The sequence below is a fragment of the Loxodonta africana genome, chromosome 19 (genome assembly GCF_030014295.1).
Source record: "Loxodonta africana isolate mLoxAfr1 chromosome 19, mLoxAfr1.hap2, whole genome shotgun sequence".
NCBI lineage: Eukaryota > Metazoa > Chordata > Mammalia > Proboscidea > Elephantidae > Loxodonta > Loxodonta africana.
The window spans coordinates 72,771,662-72,794,843 of NC_087360.1; the positions used below are offsets into that span (position 1 = coordinate 72,771,662).

General features: G+C 43.3%; 1 protein-coding gene across 8 annotated transcripts in view; it reads right to left on the minus strand.

Annotated features, from left to right (window-relative positions):
- Positions 1-23,182, minus strand: part of DLC1 (DLC1 Rho GTPase activating protein) — a 428,029-nt gene that overhangs the window by 3,164 nt on the left and 401,683 nt on the right. For 6 of the 8 annotated variants that reach the window (XM_064272864.1, XM_010592488.3, XM_023551156.2 and 3 more), the window contains 10 exons: positions 17,070-17,133; positions 13,920-15,343; positions 13,460-13,636; positions 7,478-7,637; positions 7,150-7,348; positions 5,369-5,582; positions 3,435-3,549; positions 2,587-2,805; positions 1,446-1,663; positions 489-662 (listed from right to left, as the gene is read on the minus strand). In XM_064272864.1, coding sequence (XP_064128934.1) covers positions 489-662; positions 1,446-1,663; positions 2,587-2,805; positions 3,435-3,549; positions 5,369-5,582; positions 7,150-7,348; positions 7,478-7,637; positions 13,460-13,636; positions 13,920-15,343; positions 17,070-17,133 — 2,964 coding nt within the window. Of the gene's footprint in view, positions 1-488; positions 663-1,445; positions 1,664-2,586; positions 2,806-3,434; positions 3,550-5,368; positions 5,583-7,149; positions 7,349-7,477; positions 7,638-13,459; positions 13,637-13,919; positions 15,344-17,069; positions 17,134-23,182 lie in introns of those variants that run through there. The other 2 variants (XR_010318665.1, XR_010318666.1) reach the window with 2 other exon arrangements.

Consider the following 23,182-nt stretch of genomic DNA (forward strand, 5'->3'; position numbering starts at 1 on the left):
CTGACTCATAGCAACTCTATGGGACACAGTAGAACTGCCCCATAGGGTTTCCAGGGAGCGCCTAATGGATTTGAACCGCTGCTCTTTTGGTTAGCAGCCACAGCACTTAACCACTACGCCACTAGGGTTTCCCTGGCAAAGGGTATAGGCCAAATAATTAAAAGTGCATGTCATATGATTCAAACACCTTTGAGGATAAAACATCAGCTTGCTAGTTTAAATTAATAAAACTGATCATTTCCTGTGCCTTAAAGCTCTTAGCAGAACCCCCATACCCTCATTACTTCAGTACATTTTCGAGGGATAGAAATTAGGAAGTGGTACACCCAAAAGACCAAGAAACACGAAGGCACTAGTTTCCAAGTGCCTCTCTTTGTGAAGTAACCAAGACACAGTGATGTACTTGTATCCAAGTCAGCCATTCTTTGCAGCAAAGTGTGAGTCCTCACCACCCTCACCTATGCCCAGGAATCAGAATCAGAAGATACCTTAAGTCAGCTCTGTACATGTAGGTGAGTTTGGATTTTCCTGACCCGCAGGGTTCCATCAGATACCTGGACAGGAGCACGTTAACTCTCACACCCACCACGGGTGCCCGGTCGTGATCCACGGAGGTGAGTAAAAGGGCACACGCTCCCTTGGGTAAATTTGTCCTCCAAGTTCTGTAGAGACAAAACCAGAGAGAGAGAGAAAAAAAAAATGGGATTGCCTGGAAGCTGGGTTTTAAAACGTGGTCTCACGATTAGAGGAGGTAGCTGAGGGGCCAGCATCGGTGGGTATCTAGTGTGCCCCAGCCCTGGGTAAGTGGCACCCTCCTGAATAGCTGTCCCGGGAGTAACTCTGTACAGAGATGCTCTGCGGTGGGCATATATGCACAGTCACTTCTTTGAAAGAGAACCAGCTGAGTGTGTAACTGGAAAAAAATTCTTACATTTAATGAATATATCAGAACATGGATGTCCACGTGAGCACTGCTCTGCGTGAAAAGCTCTTGGCTTATTCTAACGATGTTACATTCCCTCAAAAATTTTTGGAATTCCTCTTCCCATAATGTCTTCAGGGAATTTATGAATTGCATATAAATCAGTCTTGACCACATCTCACTTGGGACTCAAATGTTATTTCCTGGCTTATTCGTCCACTAGATTGGGGTCCAAATGACGATAAGCTGCTTCTAACAAGAAAATCTATCCTAAATGGGGCAAAAATCTGAATGTGCTTCTCTCTCTTAGCTCCACGCCAAAAGAGTTCAAACCATCTTCAGGGATGAAGAGACCAACTGCTGGAATAAAGCTCACTTTTCCCGTATTTGTAAGGGATCGACATTTTTCTGGAAGCATGTATCCTATTGAAATAGTTTTATCACGTTGTAAGAATCAGCTAACATAGGCCTGCTTATGATACATGGTCACTCCTGCCACAGCGATCAATTTGGGAGCTCTTACCTCAGGACAACGTAGTCCCGGGCAGGATGGGGTGCCATGCTATTCTGGACGTACTGGTAAATTTCTGTTTGGCTGTCCAGGATTTCAATCACCTTTGAATCCAACAGGTCTACATCCCAAAGGTGCTGCTCCTTAAGTAAACGGTTTAAGATTTCCTCAGGCGTGGCAGGGACTTCGATGGTTGACCTCCAAAGCCTCAGAGGGGGCCCTTCACTCACCTGAAAAGAGAATGTGTTTTTCAACGCTAAGAAAATTCATACACACCTGAACTTTAAAGTAAAAATGTTAGCTGGATATATGGTCATATGTTTACTACTACTTAGAACTGGTTATTACAACTATGACCAGTTGACGTCAAGTCGACTCTGAGTCATGGTGACTGTGTGTGTGTCAGAGTAGAGCTGTGCTCCATGGGGTTTTTTTTCCCACGGGGTTTTTAATGTCTGCTTTTCCAAAAGCATACCGTCCAGCATTTCTTCTGAGGTGCTTCTGAGTGGACTCGAACCTTCAACCTTTTGGTTAGCGGCCGAGCACATTAACTGTTTGGACCACCCAGGGACTCCCAGTCCTATGTTTGCAGGCTGGTAATTATCTACAGCTTTCCTAGGTTGCTGTCCCCAGGAACACTCAAGAACAGATAAGAAAGTGAAAAGAACAGCTGGTGTTACCTCTGGTTAAAACTGTTACATTTGTTTCTCTGGGACCCACATCACAGTCAGTGTAAAAAAGGGAGGTCATTTCCCTTTATTAGCTCCCCAGAGTCTGCATGACCAAATAGTCTGCTCTCATTTTTATTTACACTCAAGGAGGCGGAGACAGGACCCGCAAATACCTCCATACAAGATGCTATCCCTGTCATCAAGGGCTTTCAGTCCTAACCAGTTAATTTTCCACAAGTCCATCCTCCCTCATTAAAGGGCCAAGGGTTTTCGACTGAGACTAGGGAAGAGTATAGGGGGATTCTGACCAAGTTATGGAAAAGTTTAAGTTGTCAAAAAATGTCCCAAAGCCCCATACTATTAGTAAAACAGTCCAGAGAATTCTAGCGTCCTTCACAGTGTTGGCACAAGGGCCTTGTCTCCGAAGAAGCCAAGTGCTGACCACTGGAACACCACTGGCTAAGAGCAGGGAGGAGACGTACCTTCTTGTAAGACAGCTCGGCTTGCTCAGAAGTAGAGTAGCTGACCCAGCCTTTGAACTTCTCTTTGACCTCTTTAAACAGGCTGTCTACACAGTCCTGGAGGAAGTGCTGGTAGTCCGTAGACTCGGCATTGCTTAGGCGTCCCAATGCTTCCAGAGTGAGGGGCTTCAGTTCTTGTTCGGTATAGGAATTCCGACATCGGCTCATCTCCTCAGGTACCTGTGAGGAACAGGAGACAAGAAAGGAGCTCAGCCCACCTGTACCCATGCGCACTGCCCAGCTGCAGAAGTAGCAGGACAGAAACAACGGACTGGATTCTGAAGGCAACGCAGACTGTCCAGCCCTTCCGTTTCCAACAGATGGCGGCTGTCCCTACCAGCCTCATGTGGCATCATGAAGACAGAAATAGGCTGCCTTCATAAAGGTGTCTACAGAGTTATTCTCGGGTAAGGTATGATTCCCCTTTGAGAAGTTTCACCGGGAGCCTAAGTAACTAAAATAGGGCTCACGTTGATCTGGGAAGGTTTCTCTGACACAGAATTTTAGTTTCTGTTACCTTGTTGTTTTTTAAGTCAAGGGGTATGAACGTTAAACACATTACATTCTAGTTAGTTCAAGGAGAGGCTGGTGGATTCGAACTGCCAACCTTTTTGGTTGGCAGACTGAGCTCTTAACCACTTCATCACCAGGACTCCAATTTATAGAAAGATGACACTTTCTGGTTATGTGTGTCATCTCCAGCTGCGGAAAAGATCTTTTTCTAACAGGCAAGCAGCTATGGAGCCTGAGATGTTGTCTCTGTTCACATTACCCTCTTAACAAAGGGGCCAAGCCTCCCCACTCCTCACCTGGAAAAGCTTCTTGCATTCTGCAATCATATGGGCCAGCCCGTGAGTGGCAGCTAGGTTCTCGTTCAAATCTTTCTGATCTGGTTTGCCCGAACTTTGTTTTCTTTGCATTACCCTAGGCAGAAGGATAAGGGGTAGGGGGAAAGATTGAAATAGCTATATATTTTCAATCAGTGTGTCTTTCAGAAATAAACATTTCACTGGAGCCTATGTGTTAAACGGTTCAAGACAGCTTTACTTTGGTCACCAGAGTTTCTCGGGGTTTTATGAAGCACTCACACACACACAAACGTTAAGGAGACAGTTCTCAATGAAATCTAGGCTATTTAAAACCATTAAACAGGTTTGTATTTTAAATAGGACAGCTTTCGAGGTCTATGTATTTGGGGTAGGGAGGAAGGAAGGTGGATTCTGGGGAGCGTGTGGGTGGGGGTCACTGGAAGTTGGGGTAAATACTGTGACAATTCTTTCCCGTTTAAGTAAACAGGAGCTCTTCCCAAAGGTGAGGATAACTCTATTGTATCCTAGGGGTTTTGCCTTAATCTTATCTGACCTCTCTCTTCCACTCATTCTAGCTCTCTATCCCATTCAAGCTGGAATGTCCCAGTAAACTTTCAGATCCAGTTAAAAGGATATTTAAGCATTGTGTGGCTTTCAGAAGCAAAGCTAACTTCCACTAGCCCACCTAGGCCTCAAGCCTCTAAGGAATACTTTCAAGTTCCTCTGGGCAGCTAGACAGATTCAGCACGCAGGGGTTAAGTCCAGTTAGTGACCCCTTTTTCATGCAAACCCCGGAGCATTGTTAGCTGTTGCTGAGTTGACTCTTGACTCATGGCACCCCCATGCAAAACGGGAGGAAATGCTGCCTGGCCCTGCAGATGAGACAGCTGTGATCCACGGGGCTTTCACTGGCAGATTTTTTTTTTCGGAAATCGATCACCAGGCCTGTCTCCCTAGTCCCTCTTAGTCTGGAAGCTCCGCTGAAGCCTGTCAGCATCGTAGCAACACACAAGTCTCCATTGACAAAATGGCTGTGCATGTTGGGCACTGGCCGGGAATAGAACCTGGGTCTCTCTCATGGAGGAAGAGAATTCTACCAGTCCATCACCACTGCCCCCACACCCAGGTAAAAACAAAACCCAACTTGTTGCTGCCGAGCCGATTCTGACTCATAGTGACCCTACAAGACAGAGTAGAACTGCCCCGTAGGGTTTCCAAGGAGCGCCTGGTAGATTCAAACTGCCAACCTTTTAGTTAGCAGCCCTAGCTCTTAACCACTACACCACCAGGGTTTCTGGACAGCACAAGTGCTTAGTAAATATCAGCCTTCGTTATTTTTCAGATAACAATGGCTTCTTCCACAGCACACTTTCATCTTGTGTTTATGTGTTTTAGGCAGAAATTTTGCAAGCAATTGTGTTAGGCCAGGTCCTGAATAGGAAGCTTTGAGGCTCAATGTTACCCTTAGTTCTTTTAGACCTGGCTGTATTTCCTTTCCACTGCCAGCACCGACCCAGAAGATCGGCTTGACTGGCTTGACCATATGGAGGCCAAAGTGACAGGAATCTTATTCTCCATTCTAGTTTCCTAGGTCAGTAAGCTGCAAAATGCTTTGTGGCAGAAAGTATGATGACAATATTAGACCTGCCTCAGTGGGTACCGAAGGGCACAAGAGTCAACATTTGCCATTCCAAAGTGTGACTCCAAATGTCTCTCACAAGTGGGCTGTTAACTAGATTGTCTGGAGTCACACCTCCAGGGCTGAGAGAGAAGGAGAGAGAAGTCCAGAGGGGGTGGTATGCTGGGAACGAAGGCAGTCTAACTCATTCAGGAAGAGTGGTAATAATCCTACAAGAATATGGTGCTAGCCCTAGAGGGAAACGCAGACCGCCTCCTGTCAGCTGGACATCGTGCACACCTCATCTGACCCATACCTTGGCGAAGAATTCTCTCTCTTCAGGGTGTTGAGGTGGAAGAGGGAAGGCGCTAAGCACACAGCGAGGTTGGTCGGCGTCATCTGGTTTTCTTTTACAGCAGCTGTGACATCGCTCAAGAAATAAAGCAGCGTCTGTAGAACCTCCCGGTTCTCGTCCGGTAGGAGCATAATGGCAGCCTTGATGGCCTGGAGGCGCTGGTCCTTGGGTACATCTGCACAAGACCAGCATTTCCCCATCAACTCAGTGATTTTCCACCAACATCACAAGAAAGAGTCCCAAAGCAAATATCTGCTTCAAAACCTCAGCCCAGCACTGAACGAGCACTCGCAGAAAGTGTACTAGAAGTTAATACAAAGGAAGTTATGGATCGCCACCAACGTTACTACCCTCAGGTATTTCCTGCTGTGTGAGGAGTGAAGGATTTTAAACACCTCCAATGCCAAGAGACTCCTAAAGCTACCTCAGAGTTCAGTTCTTGCCTGCTCTTTTATTTACAGCAGTTTTTTTCTCTTCTACGCACTTTTTTGAATATCCCCGGTTTACCATTCTCAGCTATTGAAAACATTATAAACTTGTTTGTTTGGCTTCAAGAGAAAGTCTTATCTAAGATCTGTACAAGAGGGTAAGAACTGAGAGATCTCTTAGCCTTGACGAGAACATGTCCGGTTTCTGGGGACTTTGATACTTTTAACTGATCTGCTCATTACTGAGATGGGAAAAGTTAAGTTGCTAAAATATTCAGTCGATTTAAATAACGGGCACATTTAACTACTAATTTCTTAAATTTTAGAAGGCATACTGAGAGGCTATCATAAAAAGACATTCTTGAGAAATGACCCCATAAAGTAATACATATATAGGAAAGCCTGAACCTAGCCTTCAGGGCTCCTTTCCTAGGCAAATTTTCAAAAAGCATGTGGTGGAAAAAATCCAGTCACTCAAAAGCAGTCCATTGGACAAACTGATTAAACAGTTCCATGGTTACAATACATAACAAATACCTTGGTGGGGAAAATTTGACCTGTGTTTTCATAAAATGTGAAAGGATGAAACAAATAATGAAATAATCCAGAGCAGCTCCATTTCTCATAAAATAAAGTCCCACACGCCAGTTCTAAAGACCATCCGAGCTCTGAGAGAAGCTGCTTTTAAAAAGCACGTTGCTGTAATACCAATCAGAGCCAAGAAAATCACAAGGGTCTAAACGTTATAATCCTGATCTGGACCATTACTTTAGACAACTGTTTGCTTTAAGCTTTATTTAAAAGTGAGATGGGCATGGGTATTGTTTTCCCAAGTATTTCTGGGAGACGCTGAGATGAGTAACAGAAAAAGATTACTTATTCATTTTATAGCAACATAAATGACAGAGACACCTGTCAGGTTTAAACGCAGCAGCCCTGGGAGAGAGCTGAGCAGTAACTGGAAGTTCCACAGACAAGGTGGAGGGAGGCAGATCTGGGTACCTGTTTTTTTAAAACACCTTAGGTAACACTGTTCTAAAAGTGAATCAAAGAACTAGCTCCTGGATCCGAATGAATATAAGCATGTACAACTGCTTAAGTAGAGGCTGATGAGGGAAATTTATTTTTGCATTATTCAGTAAGGATGAAGAAAGCTATTCCACAAGCAAGGAGGTTCCAAAGAAGAAATCGATGATGTATGTTTCCAAGCGGTCACCAAGATGAGAAAAAAGAATGCCATCGCAGGAAGCTACCAGCTTCAGTTGGTCCCACTTTTCCCCAAAGCCACCAATTCCAAAATCAAAGAACTCTTACACTGGTAGATCTGCAGGAAGGTTTCCGAGAGTTTGTTGGTCATTAGTGGCTCAGGAAGGTCTCGAAAATACTGCTTCAACATGTCTGCCACGTCATATGCAGACTGTCCTTCATAGCTGACACAATCCATGGCGCTTTCATTCATCTGGCGAAGAGCCTGAATCCGGGATTTGACCCCTGATTTTCTGAAGAGCCCAACCTGTTTGGAAGAAAAACATGGAGTGTTAGGACGGAAGCAGCACTGTCGCTATGCAATCAGATAAAGCAGCAGACACCTGAGCTCCCACAACTCAGCAGCACCCGCAGGCAGGCAGGTGTGTGCACGCACCTGGTCCAAACAATGGTTACGGAGGTAGCGCATGGCTTGCTGAATACTCTGTGGCAGGGGCTGTCCTGTGCGCTGCACGTTGACCGTTAGAGGGACACCGAACACACTCCGGTCCTTGTAGTCTGGAACCTTGATCCTTTTCATGAACTTGGGCACAGCCCTATTTAAAAGAATGGGGAGGGGGAGAAATACGTTCACTTGTCTGTGTACACTTGTCCATCTCTGTAGGTAAAGCCTACAAACTCTAGATACACACTGATACGGTGACTATTTAAATCCATATTAAATAAAATTTCAAATCAGAAATGGGTAATAATGACGATTGCAAAAATGATGAACGTAATCAGTGCCACTGAACTGTACATGTAAAAAATGCTGAACTGGTAATTGTTTTGTTATATATATGTTCACCACAGGAAAGCAATTTTTTAAAAAAATTACAAATTTAATTGCTCAGTTGCACCAGCCACATTTCAAGTGCTTACTAGCCATCTGTGGCTTAAAAAAAAAAAAAAGTTACTAGCCATCTGTGGCTAGTAACTACCATATTGCACTGCACAAATATAGGACCTTTCTACCATCACAGGCAGTTCTATTGGGCAATGCTGGTCTAGAGTTGGGGCTGTGAGGCCCAGTCACCTTCTCTCAGTTGGGGATTTTCTTTCCACTGTTAACCCTGAAAACTGGGGACTATATTCTTAAGAGAGCCCTTGGGCTTCCTTACAAAATGGCGGTAGAGGGAGAAACAAGCAGAAAAGAGCACGCAATACCCTAATTAGTTGCTTCATGATAAAGTCTGATAAATGAGTTCCCATTTGTCATGAAAAAGGACAAGAATCATTTTTAAGTTCCTGAAGAAATTCAAAGCATCTAGTATAAAAAGGATCAGGTGATACTGGATGAGAAAACAGCCAATAACAGGACGAGAGTCTAATATAATGAGAACCAAACTCCAGAGCTCAACAGTGGGGGTCAAGCTGAATGATCCGAAGTCAAAATAAATTCTCCTGCTGATCACCCCAGAGAATATAACATCTTTAGGTTTCTGAGGGAAGACAGAAGAGGGAACAATGGGGGTTTTGTGAAACCACGCCAGTTCTCTGGAGTCCTGAAACCAGGTCCACCCCCAGCCATATAGGCAACAGCAGGAAACCCATGTCATGCATTTAAAGCTGTCAGGCAGAAATCTCAGCTCTACAAATGACCTATCTGAACGAGACAAAGAAGGGCAAGGCCAAACAGGAAAAGGACTTTGTGTAGAATTTTTCCCTACGCCATGGATCCCACAATGCGAGGCTTTTACGTTGGGTTTTGACTCCCTGGAAAAGCTGACCAGAACTTAAGATGTATTATGGACTTTCAGATTCTTGAGGGTTTAGTGGGAAGGGGGGAGGGGCGGCTCCAAAACGAGAATCTAAAATATGCAGTTTTAAATAGCCGGCAGGGAAAATATGACTCTGAAGCACAGAGGAACCCTGGAGAAGACAGACCACTAGGACTCTGGAGTGCTTACCAACAGCCACAACACATTACTGTTTATAGCTCCAGGAAAGGTAACGCTGAAGAGCAGAGTCAAATTTGTATTTCCATACTGTTCAGTATATGGGATCACAGCTATAAGTGTGCATAATACTCGCTTTGTCAGGGAGAAAAGCCCCTCAGCGGAATGTGGACAGAACGCATTACCATCTCCACTGAGAATCTGAAGCATGTGGGGACAAACTGGTCAATACTTATTTCTGTCATTCAGAACAAACAACTTCTGTATTTAGCAAGGCTCATATAATAACTGTCTTTGAACAGGAGGTGCTTTGATGCTGAAGTGAAAGTCACCAGGAGTCCTGAGGAAAGGAGGAGCTGGAGAAAGAAAAGAACAGCTACGTCGTTGCTTTGCCTACTCTCTCGAGCAACCTTGGTTTGCTGGGGATGCGGCTGACAAAGTGGGCTGCATCTCCGTTTTTATAAAAAGCAGCAGTTGTCCAGCTGTGTCACTAACAGGTTAGTGAAAAGATTTCAGGATATCCCACCGACACTGGAAAATTTACTGAGGTGTCAATCTGGAGACATTTCTTTACTTTACACTGATATTAGAAAAATTAAGATCTGTACATGTTCGGTCTTATCCGTGGCCCACGCAGCCTAGCAGTCGACACCTTACGTTATACAAACTAAAGGCTGTATCATGATTTCCAAAAGTAATTATGAACAATTAATACAATCCATTTCATCCTTATTTATATTTTAGTCTATGGTATCTTTGAGTAATGAAGTTCTTACATTTATTACTCACTGTTTGAGAGCCTTTGCTGAAAAAAAAAAAAAAATCTCAACTCCAGCGCAGGTAGATTTTTGATAGGTGCTGGAAATATTCACATAAAAAAAGATTTACAAAAACATACATGAATGGAGTCATGAGGCTAGGGGCTGTATGTCCAGCATTTCAAAGGTGGTCTCATAACATCTTACTATCTAAACAATGTTGTTCTTTCCTTCCTTCCATAAATATTATCTGACATCGTACATACCTCTCCCTATAGTGGGCTATTCTATTGCTAGGGATGGAAAAGTAATGCATTCTAACCCCACTAAAGGGCCATTTGTCACTCAGAGAGCTGAAAAACTCAGCCAACTAACCCTGCTGACAATTCCCTAAAGCTATACTGGCTTAAACAGAAAAACACGGCCTCAAGAATGCAGACTGGGTGCATTCAAATGACAGACTCAAGATATTAATAAATGATTTGTTTTTAGGTACCATCGTCTAGTCAGTTCCAACTCATAGTGACCCATGTAACACGGAACGAAACACTGCCCCGTCCTGGCATCCTCCCACTTGCTCTTATGTTTGAGCCGATCGTTGAAATCACCGTGTCACTCCATCTCGATGAGGATCTTACTTTTTTTCACTGACCGTCTACTTTACCAAGCATGATGTCCTTCTCCAGGGACTGGTCCCCTCTGATAACATGTCCAAAGTATGTGAGATGTAGTCTCACCAGCCTCACTTCTAAGAAGCATTCTGGCTGTACTTCTTCCAAGACAGGTTTGTGCGTTATTCTGGCAGTCCATGGTATATTCAATATTCTTCGCCAATGCCATAATTCAAAGCCATCAATTCTTCTTGAGTCTTCCTTATTCATTGTTCAGCTTTTCCATGCATATGAAGTGACTGAAAATACCATGGCCTGAGTCAGGTCCACTTTAGTCCTCAAAGTGACACCTTTGCTTTGTAACACTTTAAAGAGGTCTTTTGCAGCAGATTTGTCCAACGCAGTATGTCATCTGATTTCTTGACTGCTGCTTCCATCAGTACTGATAGTGGATAAAAGTAAAATGAAATCCTTAACTATTTCAGTATTTTCTCTGTGTATCATGATGTTACTTATTGGTCCAGTTGTGAGGACTTTTGTTTTATGTTGAGGTGTAATCCATACTGAAGGCTGTAGTTTTTGATCATCATCAGTAAGTGCTTCAAGTCCTCCTCACCTTCAACAAGCAAGGTTGTGTCCTTTGCTTATCATAGGTTGTTAATGAATCTTTCTTCAATCTTGACACCAGGTTCTTCTTCATATAGTACAGCTTCTCTGATTATTTGCTTAGCACACAGACTGAATAAATACGGTGAAATGATACAACCCTGATGCACACCTTTCCTGATTTTAAACCACACAGTATCCCCTTGTTCTATTTGAACAACTGCCTCTTGGTCTATGTACAGGTTCCACATGAGCACAATTAAATGTTCTGGAATTCCCATTCTTCCCAATGTTATCCATAATTTACTATGATCCACACAGTCGAATGCTTTTGCATAGTCAATAAAAAGACAGATAAACAACTTTCTGGTATTCTCTGATTTCAGACAAGATCCATTTGACATCAGCCATGATATCCCTTGTTCCACATCCTCTTCTGAACCTGGCTTGAATTTCTGGCAGTTCCCTGTTGATACTGCTGCAACAGTTCTTAAGATCTCTTCAGCAAAATTTTACTTGCATGTAATATTAATGAAATTGTTCAATAATTTCCGCATTCTGCTGGATCACCTTTCTTTGGAATGGGCTCAAGTATGGATCTCTTCCAGTCAGTTGGCCAGGTAGCTGTCTTCCAAATTTCTTGGCATAGACGAGTGAGCACTGCATTTATTTGTTTAAACATCTTCATTGGTATTCCCTCAATTCCTGGAGCCTCATTTTCCAGCAATGCCTTCAGTGAAGCTTGGACTTCTCCCTTCAATATTATCCGTTTTTGCACATACACCACCTCCTGAAATGGTTGAACACTGACCAGTTCTTTTTGGTACAGCGACTGTGTATATTCCTTCCATCTGCTTTTAATGCTTCCTCTGTCATTCAATATTTTTCCCATAGAGTCTTTCAATATTGCAACTTGAGGCTTGAATTTTCTCTTCAGTTCTTTCTGCTTGAGAAATGTCGAGAAAGTTCTTCCCCTTTCGGTTTTCTAGCTTCAGGTCTTTGCACATTTTATTATAATACTTTGTCTTCTTGAGCCATGTGAAATCTTTAGTCAGTTCTTTTTACGTCATTTCTTCCATTTGCTTTAGCTACTCTACGTTCAAGAGCAAGTTTCAGAAATCTCTTCTGACTTCTGTTTTGGTCTTTTCTTTTTAATGACCTTTTGCTTTCTTTATGCATGATGTCCTTGATGTTATCCTACAATTTATATGGTCTTTGGTCATTAGTGTTCAATGTGTCAAATCTATTCCTGAGATGGTCTCTAAATTCAGGCAGGATATACTCAAGGTTGTACTTTGGCTCTTATGGACTTGTTTTGATTTTTTTCAGCTTAACTTGAACTTGCATAAGAGCAATTGATGGTCCATTCCACAGTCGGCCCCTGGCCTTGTTCCGACTGATGATACCGAGCTTCTCCACTGTCTGCTTCCACAGGTGTAGTTGATGTGATGATTCCTGTGTGTTCCATCTGGAGAGGTCCCTGTGTACAGTCTCTGTTTATGTTGTTAAAAAACGGTATTTGCAATGAAGAAGTTGTTGATCTTGCAAAATTCTATCTTGCAATCTCCTGCGTCGTTTCTATCTCCAAGGCCATATTTTCCAACTACCAGTCCCTGTTCTTTGTTTCCAACTTTCTCATGTCAACCACCAGTAATTTTCAGTGCATTTGGATTGCATGTTTGATCAATTTCTAGACTGCAAAAGCTGGTAAAAATCTTGAATTTCTTCATCTTTGGCGTTAGTGGTTGGTACATATATTTGAATAATAGTAGTATTAACTGTTCTTCCTTATAGGCATATGGATATTATCTTATTATTGACAGCATTGCTCTTCAGGACAGATCTTGAAATGTTCTTTTTGACGATGAATGCAACGCCACTCCTCTTCAAGCTCTCATTTCCAGCATGGTAGACCATATGATTATATAATTCAAAATGACAAATACCAGTCCATTTCCGCTCACTGATGCCTAGGATATTGATCTTTATGCATTCCATTTCATTTTTGAGGACTTGCAATTTTCCTAGATTCATACTTTGTAGATTCCATATTCTGATTATTAACAGATCTTCGCAGCTGTTTCTTCTCATTTTGAGGCGTGCCACATCAGCAAAAGGTCTAATCCACTTTGAGGAGGCAGCTCTCCCCAAGGAGTACTCTGAGTGCCTTCCAACATGAGGCGCTGTTATCACACAACGTTCATGAGGTTTCCACTGGCTAATTTTTTCTTTTCCCAGAAGCAGACCACCAGGTCCTTCTTCCTAGTCTTAGTCTGGAAGCTCCTCTGAAACCTCTTCACAATGGGTGACCTTGCTGGTATTTGAAATAACAGTGGCATAGCTTCCGCATCACAGCAACACGCGAGCCACCAGAGTATAACAAACGGACAGATGCACGGTGGTAATAAAGGAGAGAACGGATACACGCTCAGTGTTGAGACAGCCTCAAGGAGCGGACCGAAACATTAATTTCAATCACAGCACATCCAGCAGTTTAAACTCTTACCAGCTGAAACCGTGCTTGTTGGAAGGTGTATACTTCTCCAGCAGGGCTGTCAACTTTAAGAGCGAGTATTTCTGCAGCAGGTTCATCTGGACCACAGACTGGCAGTTAATCTGCAGCGAGACAGAGTTTAGGCTTGGCCGGTGAGAGCTCTGGAAACTGTGCCACCTCAGTCTGTGCCTGTGAGAGAAGCGCAGGGGAACGCACGTGAGTACAAAGGCTTCTTAAGCAGCAGACGCAAAACTAGCAACGGGGAGCTCGCTGACATCTTACTCTACCAATGGGAGGGCTCAGCTTCCATTCCGTCCTTTTTGAGTGTTAGGATTTCCTGGCCTGACACCTTCCTTAGGAACTTAAACAGTTATAAAGGCCATGCTTAATCCCATTTACTCCTATAGACCAAGTGGAAGCTGTCCCCTTCTGGCTCCCCTTCCCAATCTGGAGGGAGAGGAAAAGCTCTTACCTGTTGGACCTTGTCAGGGAAGCCCCGACCCCAGAGTCTCTCCTTTCGGGGATGTCGGAGGGCTCCTCAGGCTCGTTCAGGGAGTTGCCTGTGCTGTCCAGGTCACTGGGTGTGGTGCGGTCGTTGTCCACGTCCAGGTGGATCTGTTTTGGAGAGGACGGGCAAGGAGAGACCGAGTCCAGGGCGGAGTCGGAATCTCCCTCATCTGAAAACTTCTCGGACCACTGGTTGACTATCCTCTGCATGCCCTTCACGTGGTAGAGGATGTCATCCAGCTCGGGGAAGAGGTCCTCGTTCTCCAGATCGGCCAGGTCACCTGAACTAGAGTAGAGGATGGAGCCTGGCACGTTGTCGTAGACACTCAGACGGCTGCTCATGGAGCTGGAGGAATTGCGTCTCTTCAGTTCCTTGGGGCTGTCGCTGCTGTTTTCCCTTCTTAGGCTGATATGGCCGGTGCCGTGGAAGCTCCCCGTCCGCCAGTTCACAGAGGTGCTGCTCCCTGACGGGGAGAAATGGCCGTTGGAGAGGGCCTTGGGGAACGTGCCTGGCTTATGATCCTCTGGGATGTAGAACACCGTGTCCTCCGGGTAGCTCTCGTGGTTTTTGAAGTTCTGTTCCATGACGTTGTTAAATGTGGACTGACTGAAAGGATCAAAGCCCTCTAAGTACATGCCGACTCGCTTATTGTAGGCACTGAGGCTCCGGGTCCTGGTGACGGGGCTGGGGGTGCTGACAGCGCTGCTGGTCTCAGACTGGCTGCTGCTACTGCTGGTCTGTGTGGAGTTGGAAACGCTCCTCTTTCGTACCATGGGGACGTTGATGTGATTGCCGTTGAGGGCGGAGATCTCCACGCAGTTCAGCTGCTTCAGCTTCTCCTCGTCCACACCCTCTTGGAGAATGGGCCCGCTGATGATCAGCCCCAGCTTCGAAGGCGCTTTGTGCTTGCTGTGGTGGGAGCCCCTGAGCTTCAGGCTCTCCATCCTTTTCAGCAGGCTGCGCGTCTTGGACTTGGCGCTTTTCTCATGGCCTTTCATGCCGAAGCTGAAGCTGGACAGTTCCTTGGGAGAGGGCAGGCTGCAGAAGGAGTCATCACGGCCAACAAAGTGGCTGGAGGGGCAGACACGAATGACGGAGTGAGTCCGGGGTGTCGTCATGTCTGCGCTTTGGGGGGCGCAGGTGGGGAGGCTGGCGGTACTGCTGAGGCTGTACATGGAAGAGCCCTCCTGGCGCTCGCTGAGCTCCGTCAGCACGCTCTCGTGGCTTGCAGAGCTCTCTAGGTGGGAATTGTCTGGAGACCCGGGCCCTGGGGCCTGCTTTGAAGAAAAGACATCAAACTCTTCCAGCCGGGACCACCTCTTGCTGTCCCTCTGGAAAGTCCATTTGCCGCTTATTGCACAAGGCTCGTCCTCATCGGAATCCTCACTCTGCAAAGACAGAATGGAGCCATTCAGACACTGAGGCCAGCAGACAGCAGGAGGAAGACACGTGCACCAGGCCAGACGGCCAGGAGACGGCTCCAAACACACCCCCATGCTGATACTCCCCTGACTTCTTCATTATTTTTTTAATAACGAAGATTATTTGAGGAATCTAACAGGAAAACGCCTGACCGTGTGTTGCAAGCTAAATAAGCGTTATTTTATGGCAACACTGGGATCCATAGAATACTCTTTAATTGCTCACAGAGGAAGCCTCTGAGATGAGTGAAAATTCCAGGCATGCAAACTATTTTGAACTGGAGTCAGCGACGGGTAAGACTCCCTCTGGACTGCCTCCAATTTTGCTGTCTTGATGGTGTTTATAGTCCCTTTTGCAATTAAAAGGGTAGTTTTCAAACACCAGGAAGAGTGCTAACTTAAAACTCTAACTACCGTAAAAGTTTACAAGATTTCTTAGCAGATTAATGGAGATACTGAACAAGGAAAGCCGTCACTTCGTTTCAGTTCCATATTTTTCAGCCTCTTACCTGTTCTTTTTCTTCCCCTCCCCCATTAGACACCAGGGCTACTGCTAACTGCACAACTGTCCTGTGAAGTTTCAACCTCGGACCTGCTCCAGGCCATTTAACGAGCCTTCTCAAAAACCCAGTCCTGACAGCATATAACATTTGAAAACTAAGTAGCATCTTTGCTGATGACGCCTGATTCACGTGCAGGACACAGGGTTAAGCTATTAACACGAACCACCGCATCTCAGCCTTTTAGGCGGGGTATCAAAAGCAAAGTTCAGTATGATACATGTCTTTCCCACTGGTGTGGAAAATATCATATGACCCCAGTTTCACAGGACAATGAGTAGAGAGCATGAAAAGCTGACTTGGAGACTCTTGTACACAGCTCACTGGGTGCTGAGGTTCCAGTTCATTTATTTAAAAGATTTAACTCCCCGAGAAGGCCACTTGCTGCAGGTCAGGGGCTCTGGGATAATTAAAATTTGTTCTCTGAACAGTCAGAAAAATCTTCTTCCACCAACCTTAAATTCCTGTTTACTCTAATTTGTGGCACACACTCCTGGCACTCCACCCGCCTCTTCTCCTAACACCTCATAAAAGGTCCTCGCATTACATACATCGGAGAAAACAGCAGCCGATTCAGTTGTGTGCGCGATTCAGTTGTGTGCGCGATTCAGTTGTGTGCCACCCGTTTTGACTAGAATGTGTGGGATTCCTGGCCCTCCCCCCTTCCTTCCTCAATTGCTTTCCTCCCTCCTAATCTCTTATTATTCTTCAATATCCCACAAGTCAGCCTTTGCTTTCATATCTACAGCTTTGAAACATAGTTGTTACTGCTACATATGGGAAGACAGACTAGTTCAAAGAATTTTAGCTTTATTTTCTGTAGGAAGCCATCCCCTGGGACTCCTTAAGCTCGTTCCTTTAATATGTGGTAGGCATTGAGTTAATTAGATAAAGTAAGAGATCATTTGTTCTGATCAAAAACAATGGGTAAAACATAATTCATTGGTTGGCTGCGGCTATGGGTTTCAACTATCCAGGGCTATGCAGTCTTTAGTAATCTTCACTTCATTACAACATTAAAAATGCAGATATTGAGGAAGAAGCAAGTAAGCGTTTGAGAAATAAAACCTATGGCAAAGCACATAATCTGGTTTTTGGTTTTCCTCCCATCCTACTATACATTTTATACTTACTCTCTTCCGATGAGGACTAATTTCTAGCTTCATCACCGCACATTTGTTTAAAGTATTCAGACGTCTATGAGGCAAAGGAATAACATTAGCAAAGATGGAAAATCAATGATGGATCAATATTTTTTTCAAACAACTGACACTGTTTAATGACTTTCTTCGAACCCATTAAAATGTATAATTTGGAAAAATATCGGAAACTTCTTGAAATAATAGGCAGTGATGTCTCCTTTCATAGAAATAGAAACAGAGGCAAGGAACCAACTAGAGTTGTTGGCAAAATAAATAGTATATTCTATCTCCAATCCATATTCAAAAAAGAAGTGTTTTTAGTTGTCTCTGATGAATAAGAATCTCAGATAGCCTGTTTAAAAATGTTGTGAGTTCTTACACAGAAAGCAAATTTGAGCTTTCTTTAATACTTAATTCTTTTTATAACTTCCTGTACGGAAGGAGTAATTTCTGCTATAGTTACAGCCATAAAGCAAATGACTGTTTTTAAAATGTGTACGTTGTAGCTTCAAGGATCAAAAGCTTACAGACTTTAAAAATAAGTATTTCAGATCAAATTCTTCTTTAGAATTTTAACACCTTTTTTTTTTTTTACCTCTGTCAAATGGTAATGTCAATTTAAAATTAAGCAAAAAATTCAGTTTCATTGGAAATGAAATACGTAAACAAACACATCCTCACCGGGAAATAAAGGACATAGCTTAAAGAGACACTCTTCAAATACGCCAGAGTAAACGGTAGATAAAATTGGGACAGACAGCTCTTCAGGGCCCAATTCTTTCTAACATTTTTCAGATGGTCATCACTTACTCTTCCTCAAATGAACCTCTCCCACATCTGCTTGCTGTCTTGTGTCATGGCTCTACTCACAAGTTTTCCAGTTGTTTCTTAAAACTGAATTCTTACATTTCCATAGGATAAGAGCATTGAATTCACAGAAATTCAAACCCACTGTAAGACTGCCCTTCAAGGCTTTATCTTCTTGATCCAGTTCTTGCAACTTGTCTAACAACTTTGATGCACCAAGACAGAGAACATTTTCGCCTGCCTGATAAGGCTGCCTTTGATTGCATAGCTAATGTGGTAGAGCCTGTTTACGGAATAAACAAAGACAACCAGAGCATCTATGCTCTGAAAAATTTTCTCTGTTGATGGGGAAAAGGGTGGAGGAATAAATAACTAAGAAAAAGCCCAGAGGCTTTAAAATGAGTGGCTATAATGTCCCTCTCTAAGGGACATCGATTACTTAAATGACTTGTACTCACAGTGTTTCAGGTTCTCGAATGTTTTCAAGATTTAAAGAATCTGGAATCCTTAGTCTTAGGTGTGGATTTCATTAATCAAACCTGAAATCAAATACCCACTTGACTTCGTTTGGGTTTTCATGGTTGAGCAGTGTTTACAACCAAATGTACCAGGCATGGAGGTCTGTGGGGGGTGCAAGAGGGGTTTATTTTGCACTCTAGCTTTGAGAGGAATGAAAAAAGGCCCAGGAGGCCAGTTTTATAAAGGCCAACATTATCTTTGTATGCTGGTAGCACCAAGCTGATGGCATTATAATTGTGAAATACAGAAGTTACTTCTTGGGGTTTCTGTGGCATTCATTTGTCCCCCAGGATCTCCAAGGACTGCTGACTGATGTCACCTAATCTACTTACAGAGAGATGGTGCCAACATTAAATAACAGTACCAGCTAGAACAGACTGGGTGTTCGCTCTGGGAAGTTTACAACCGTATCTCAGCTTCATCCTTACAACAATTCTTTTATAAACCAATTGCTGTCCAGTTGATTCCAACTCATGGCAACCCCGTGTGTGTCAGAGTAAAACTGTGCTCCATAGGGTTTTCAGGAAGTATATTTACAGGCCTTTCTTCTATGGTACATCTGGGTGGACTCTAACTGCCAAATTTTTGGTTAGCAGCTGAGCGCATTCAGGGACTCCTTGATGTTGCCACTTACCCTCATTTTATACATGAGGAAATGGGATGGGTGTAGAGAGATCACAAATATTGCCTACGCCACTTAACTAAAAAATGGCAGCCCTCGTGCTCAAAAAGATTATCTTCTGTATTCATTTTTAAAATAAATTAATGATCGTAATAAATTAAAAAAACAAAAAACCCATTGCCATCAAGTCGATTCCAACTCATAGTGACTCTATAGGACAGAGGAGAACTACCCCACAGGATTCCCAAGGAGTGGCTGATGGATCTGAACTACAGACCTTTTGGTTAGCGGCCGAGCTCTTAACCACTGCACCACCAAAGCAAAAAACAAACCCACTGGCATCAAGTTGATTCAGATTCATAGTAGAACTGTCCCACAGAGTTTCCAAGGAACGCCTGGTGGATTCAAACTACCAACTTTCTGGTTAGCAGGTGTAGCTCTTAACCACTACGCCACTAGGGTTTCTACTGCATTACCGGGGGGCTTATCTCCTAAGCATGATTTCTGAAATGAGTGGCTGGAACTCTGGTATGGTAATCCATCTGCATGGACTCCCTGGTCATTCGCACCCCACTGAAGGCCAGGCGCAGCATAGCTGGAATGTGTCAATCTTATCTGCTGGGCAACTTGTATCCTACTCTGCAGAGGGAGGGAGCACAAGGGCCATTAAGGGTTCAAGAGCTTTTCAGCATGGTGCTACAAGCTCCCCAATAAAAGCACAGCAAAATGAAAACAAGGCAAAGGAGAAGAGCAAGAAAGGAAAAGGAATGATTTTCCAAGTAAAACCTGACAAATAAAAATTATTCCAATTCTTAAAGATATTTTCTTGGAATCTGTGCAGTTTCCTTTGAAAAATGCCTTGCGTCCCTTTTAACAGAATAGAAACGGTAACCAAGTTAAAATCTACTATCAGATAAGCTGCCTTCATACCTTAGGCATTTCAAGGGCTGTTTTACAATGAAGCTTCGCTGTGAAGATAACCCCGTGGTTATCTATTTTTCATTATAGGGTACCACCTTATGTACAAAACTCTTCAGTAGAGAACTGCCCCACAGGGTTTCCAAGGCCATAATCTTAATGGAAGCAGACCGCCACATTTTTCTGCTGTGGAGCAACTGGTGGGTTTGCACTGAGCTAGGTTAGCAGGTAAGCGTTTTAACCACTGCACCACCAGGGTTCCAGGGAATGTTTATAGGACGAGTCAATTTTATAGGAGGAGTCAATTTTAACTCCAAAGGTAAATAAGATGGAATATTTGTCAGCAGTTACAGAAAGGCGAAGAACCTTGCATAAGAGGTAATTACCTGAGCTATTTCTAGTAGATAACACACAGTTCATAATATTATCCGATAACCACATGATTTAAGGCAAGCTAATAACCCCTGCAGTTTAATATTGACTATAACTATCTTGTAACCTTGGCCTTGTCATTACCTGTACCTACCTGATGCTGTCGAGTCAATCCAACTCATAGCGACACTGAAGGGCAGAGTAGAACTGCCCCATTGGGTTTCCAAGGAGCACCTGGTAGATTGGAATTGCCAACCTTTTCGTTAACAGCTAAGCTCTTAACCACTACGCCACCAGTGTTTCCAGCCCTTGTCACTGCGGTTGGCTTAAAACGCAAAACTGGGACAAAAGCCAGTCTCTCCAAGGAAATGAATACACAAAACTTCTTACAAGAGTGAGTGTCAGGATGCCACGTTAGCGATCTAAACTGACCCAAAAAACCTAGCAGTCTCATAGCTGTAACCTTTGGTCATTAGCAAGCTGTATACTTAAGATGGAAACCCTGGTGGTGTAGTAGTTAAGAGCTGTGGCTGCAAAAGGTCTGCAGTTTGAATCCACCAGGCGCTCCTTGGAAACTCTATGGGCCAGTTCTACTCTGTCCTAAAGGGTAGCTATGAGTTGGAATCGACTCGACGGTAGTGGGTTTTTTTTTTTTTTTTTGGTTTATACTTAAGACAGTATCAACGCCATTGTCAAAAAAGCAGGTCTGCTGGCCTCCTGCCCTAACGAGAGAATGGTTAAGAAAGATTAGCAACTATGAGATTTCTCACCAGATCTGCGAATGCTAATAGGCACATGACTGTTTATAATAAATCTTTCATTGAACAGAACGCTAAAGTGTAAGAAGGAGCACTCAGAACATGGGTGCATAAAATGTGGTCCAAGACAATGGGGGTGAGGCGGTAGGTCAGGATTATTTCGTAAAGCTTTTAAACTGAGTTTCTGTAACTGCATTACTATATATATTTAAAATCAGTTGTTCAAAATATTTCAACAAGGCAGAAGACAGAAGCCTACGAAGTCTGTCAGCCCGGAGAGAACCTATTTGCCGGCCCTTAATTCCACAGGCTGAGAAAGTGTTTGGCATAGGCTGGTCCAGCAAATGAGGTGAATCTCAGTCAGTAAAACAAGGATCCCAAGTACTTGTAAAGCATGTCAAAGGCAAGTGCTAGAAACACACTATACACGTCTGCCACGTTTTTCTTTGAAACACTGGTTTACGCCTCTCAGAAGGGGTATTGTTTTCCATGAAGAGTACACTGATGTGAGCATGTGGGTAAGGGGCATTCCTTGGGTTTTCTGCTATGAATAAATTGATGACTGTTACTGTGAATTCTGAAGAATTAAAGAAAAAAAAGAAAACCCAACACCAAGCTCTTTGACATCCATTAGTCTGTTTTCTTCTCACAACGAACCCATGAGACGCTGTTCTATGTATAAGAGAAAACTATCACAACCAACCTGAGAGACGTTATTCTATGTATAAGAGAAAACTATCACAACCAACCTGAGAGACGTTATTCTATGTGTAAGAGAAAACTATCACAACCAACCTGAGAGACGTTATTCTATGTATAAGAGAAAACTATCACAACCAACCTGGGAGACGTTATTCTATGTATAAGAGAAAACTATCACAACCAACCTGAGAGACGTTATTCTATGTGTAAGAGAAAACTATCACAACCAACCTGAGAGACGTTATTCTATGTATAAGAGAAAACTATCACAACCAACCTGGGAGACGTTATTCTATGTATAAGAGAAAACTATCACAACCAACCTGAGAGACGTTATTCTATGTATAAGAGAAAACTATCACAACCAACCTGAGAGACGTTATTCTATGTATAAGAGAAAACTATCACAACCAACCTGAGAGACGTTATTCTATGTATAAGAGAAAACTGTCACAACCAACCTGAGAGACGTTATTCTATGTATAAGAGAAAATTATCACAACCAACCTGAGAGACGTTATTCTATGTATAAGGTGAAAACAATCACAACCAACCTGAGAGACGTTATTCTATGTATAAGGTGAAAACAATCACAACCAACCTGAGAGACGTTATTCTATGTATAAGAGAAAACTGAAGTCCAATCAGAACATGCTGCTGAGTCCAAAAAATATCAAAATCCAGTTTCTCTGAGGCTTTTCTTTTAAAGAAAGATCTAGGAGCACAGACTTATGCTAGTCAAAGGAGGCGGCTTCTCGAACTGTACTCTGAGGCAGCGCACACCACTGGTCTCTCCTACAGGTCAACTTTGCAAAGCTACGATGCTCTTCTGAACAGGGAAACTAGTTAAGTTTCAAACTGGTATTTCAAAAAGAAAAAAAAAGAAGTATTCAAGAATTTAACCATGATACACTTTGGGCTGAAATGCTACAGTAATACTTTTATGACCCAGGAATTCCTCAGCCATTGCTGGCTGTCCAGACGGCCTGCTCGCTAAGTAGTTTAAAATGTGTGAAATGGATGATTTGATGCAAGGCTTAAATATTTCCTAAGATGCATCTTGGGAGTGACCTCATTTATATGGCTTATCACCAATGATGGATTGAAAATAAAGTAATTTGGCCCCACAGCTAAGCATGGAAACATTTAAAAAATGTCTGGGGTAGTTCATACTCCAGAAGCTGATTTCTTCCCCTCTGAAACAGCAGCAGCGGCATTTCTTAATTCCCCATGACATAGCGATGCTATGACACACTGCAGCACAGGACTTGGAACGAAGTCGCTTTCAGAAATTGTACATGCATCTTAGATATCTCTAAGCAGACATGGCATTGGACATGAAAAGTGACAGTCTTTCTGTGGTTAATACGGTTTTTTTTTTTTTTTTCTTTCTAGAACCATGAGAA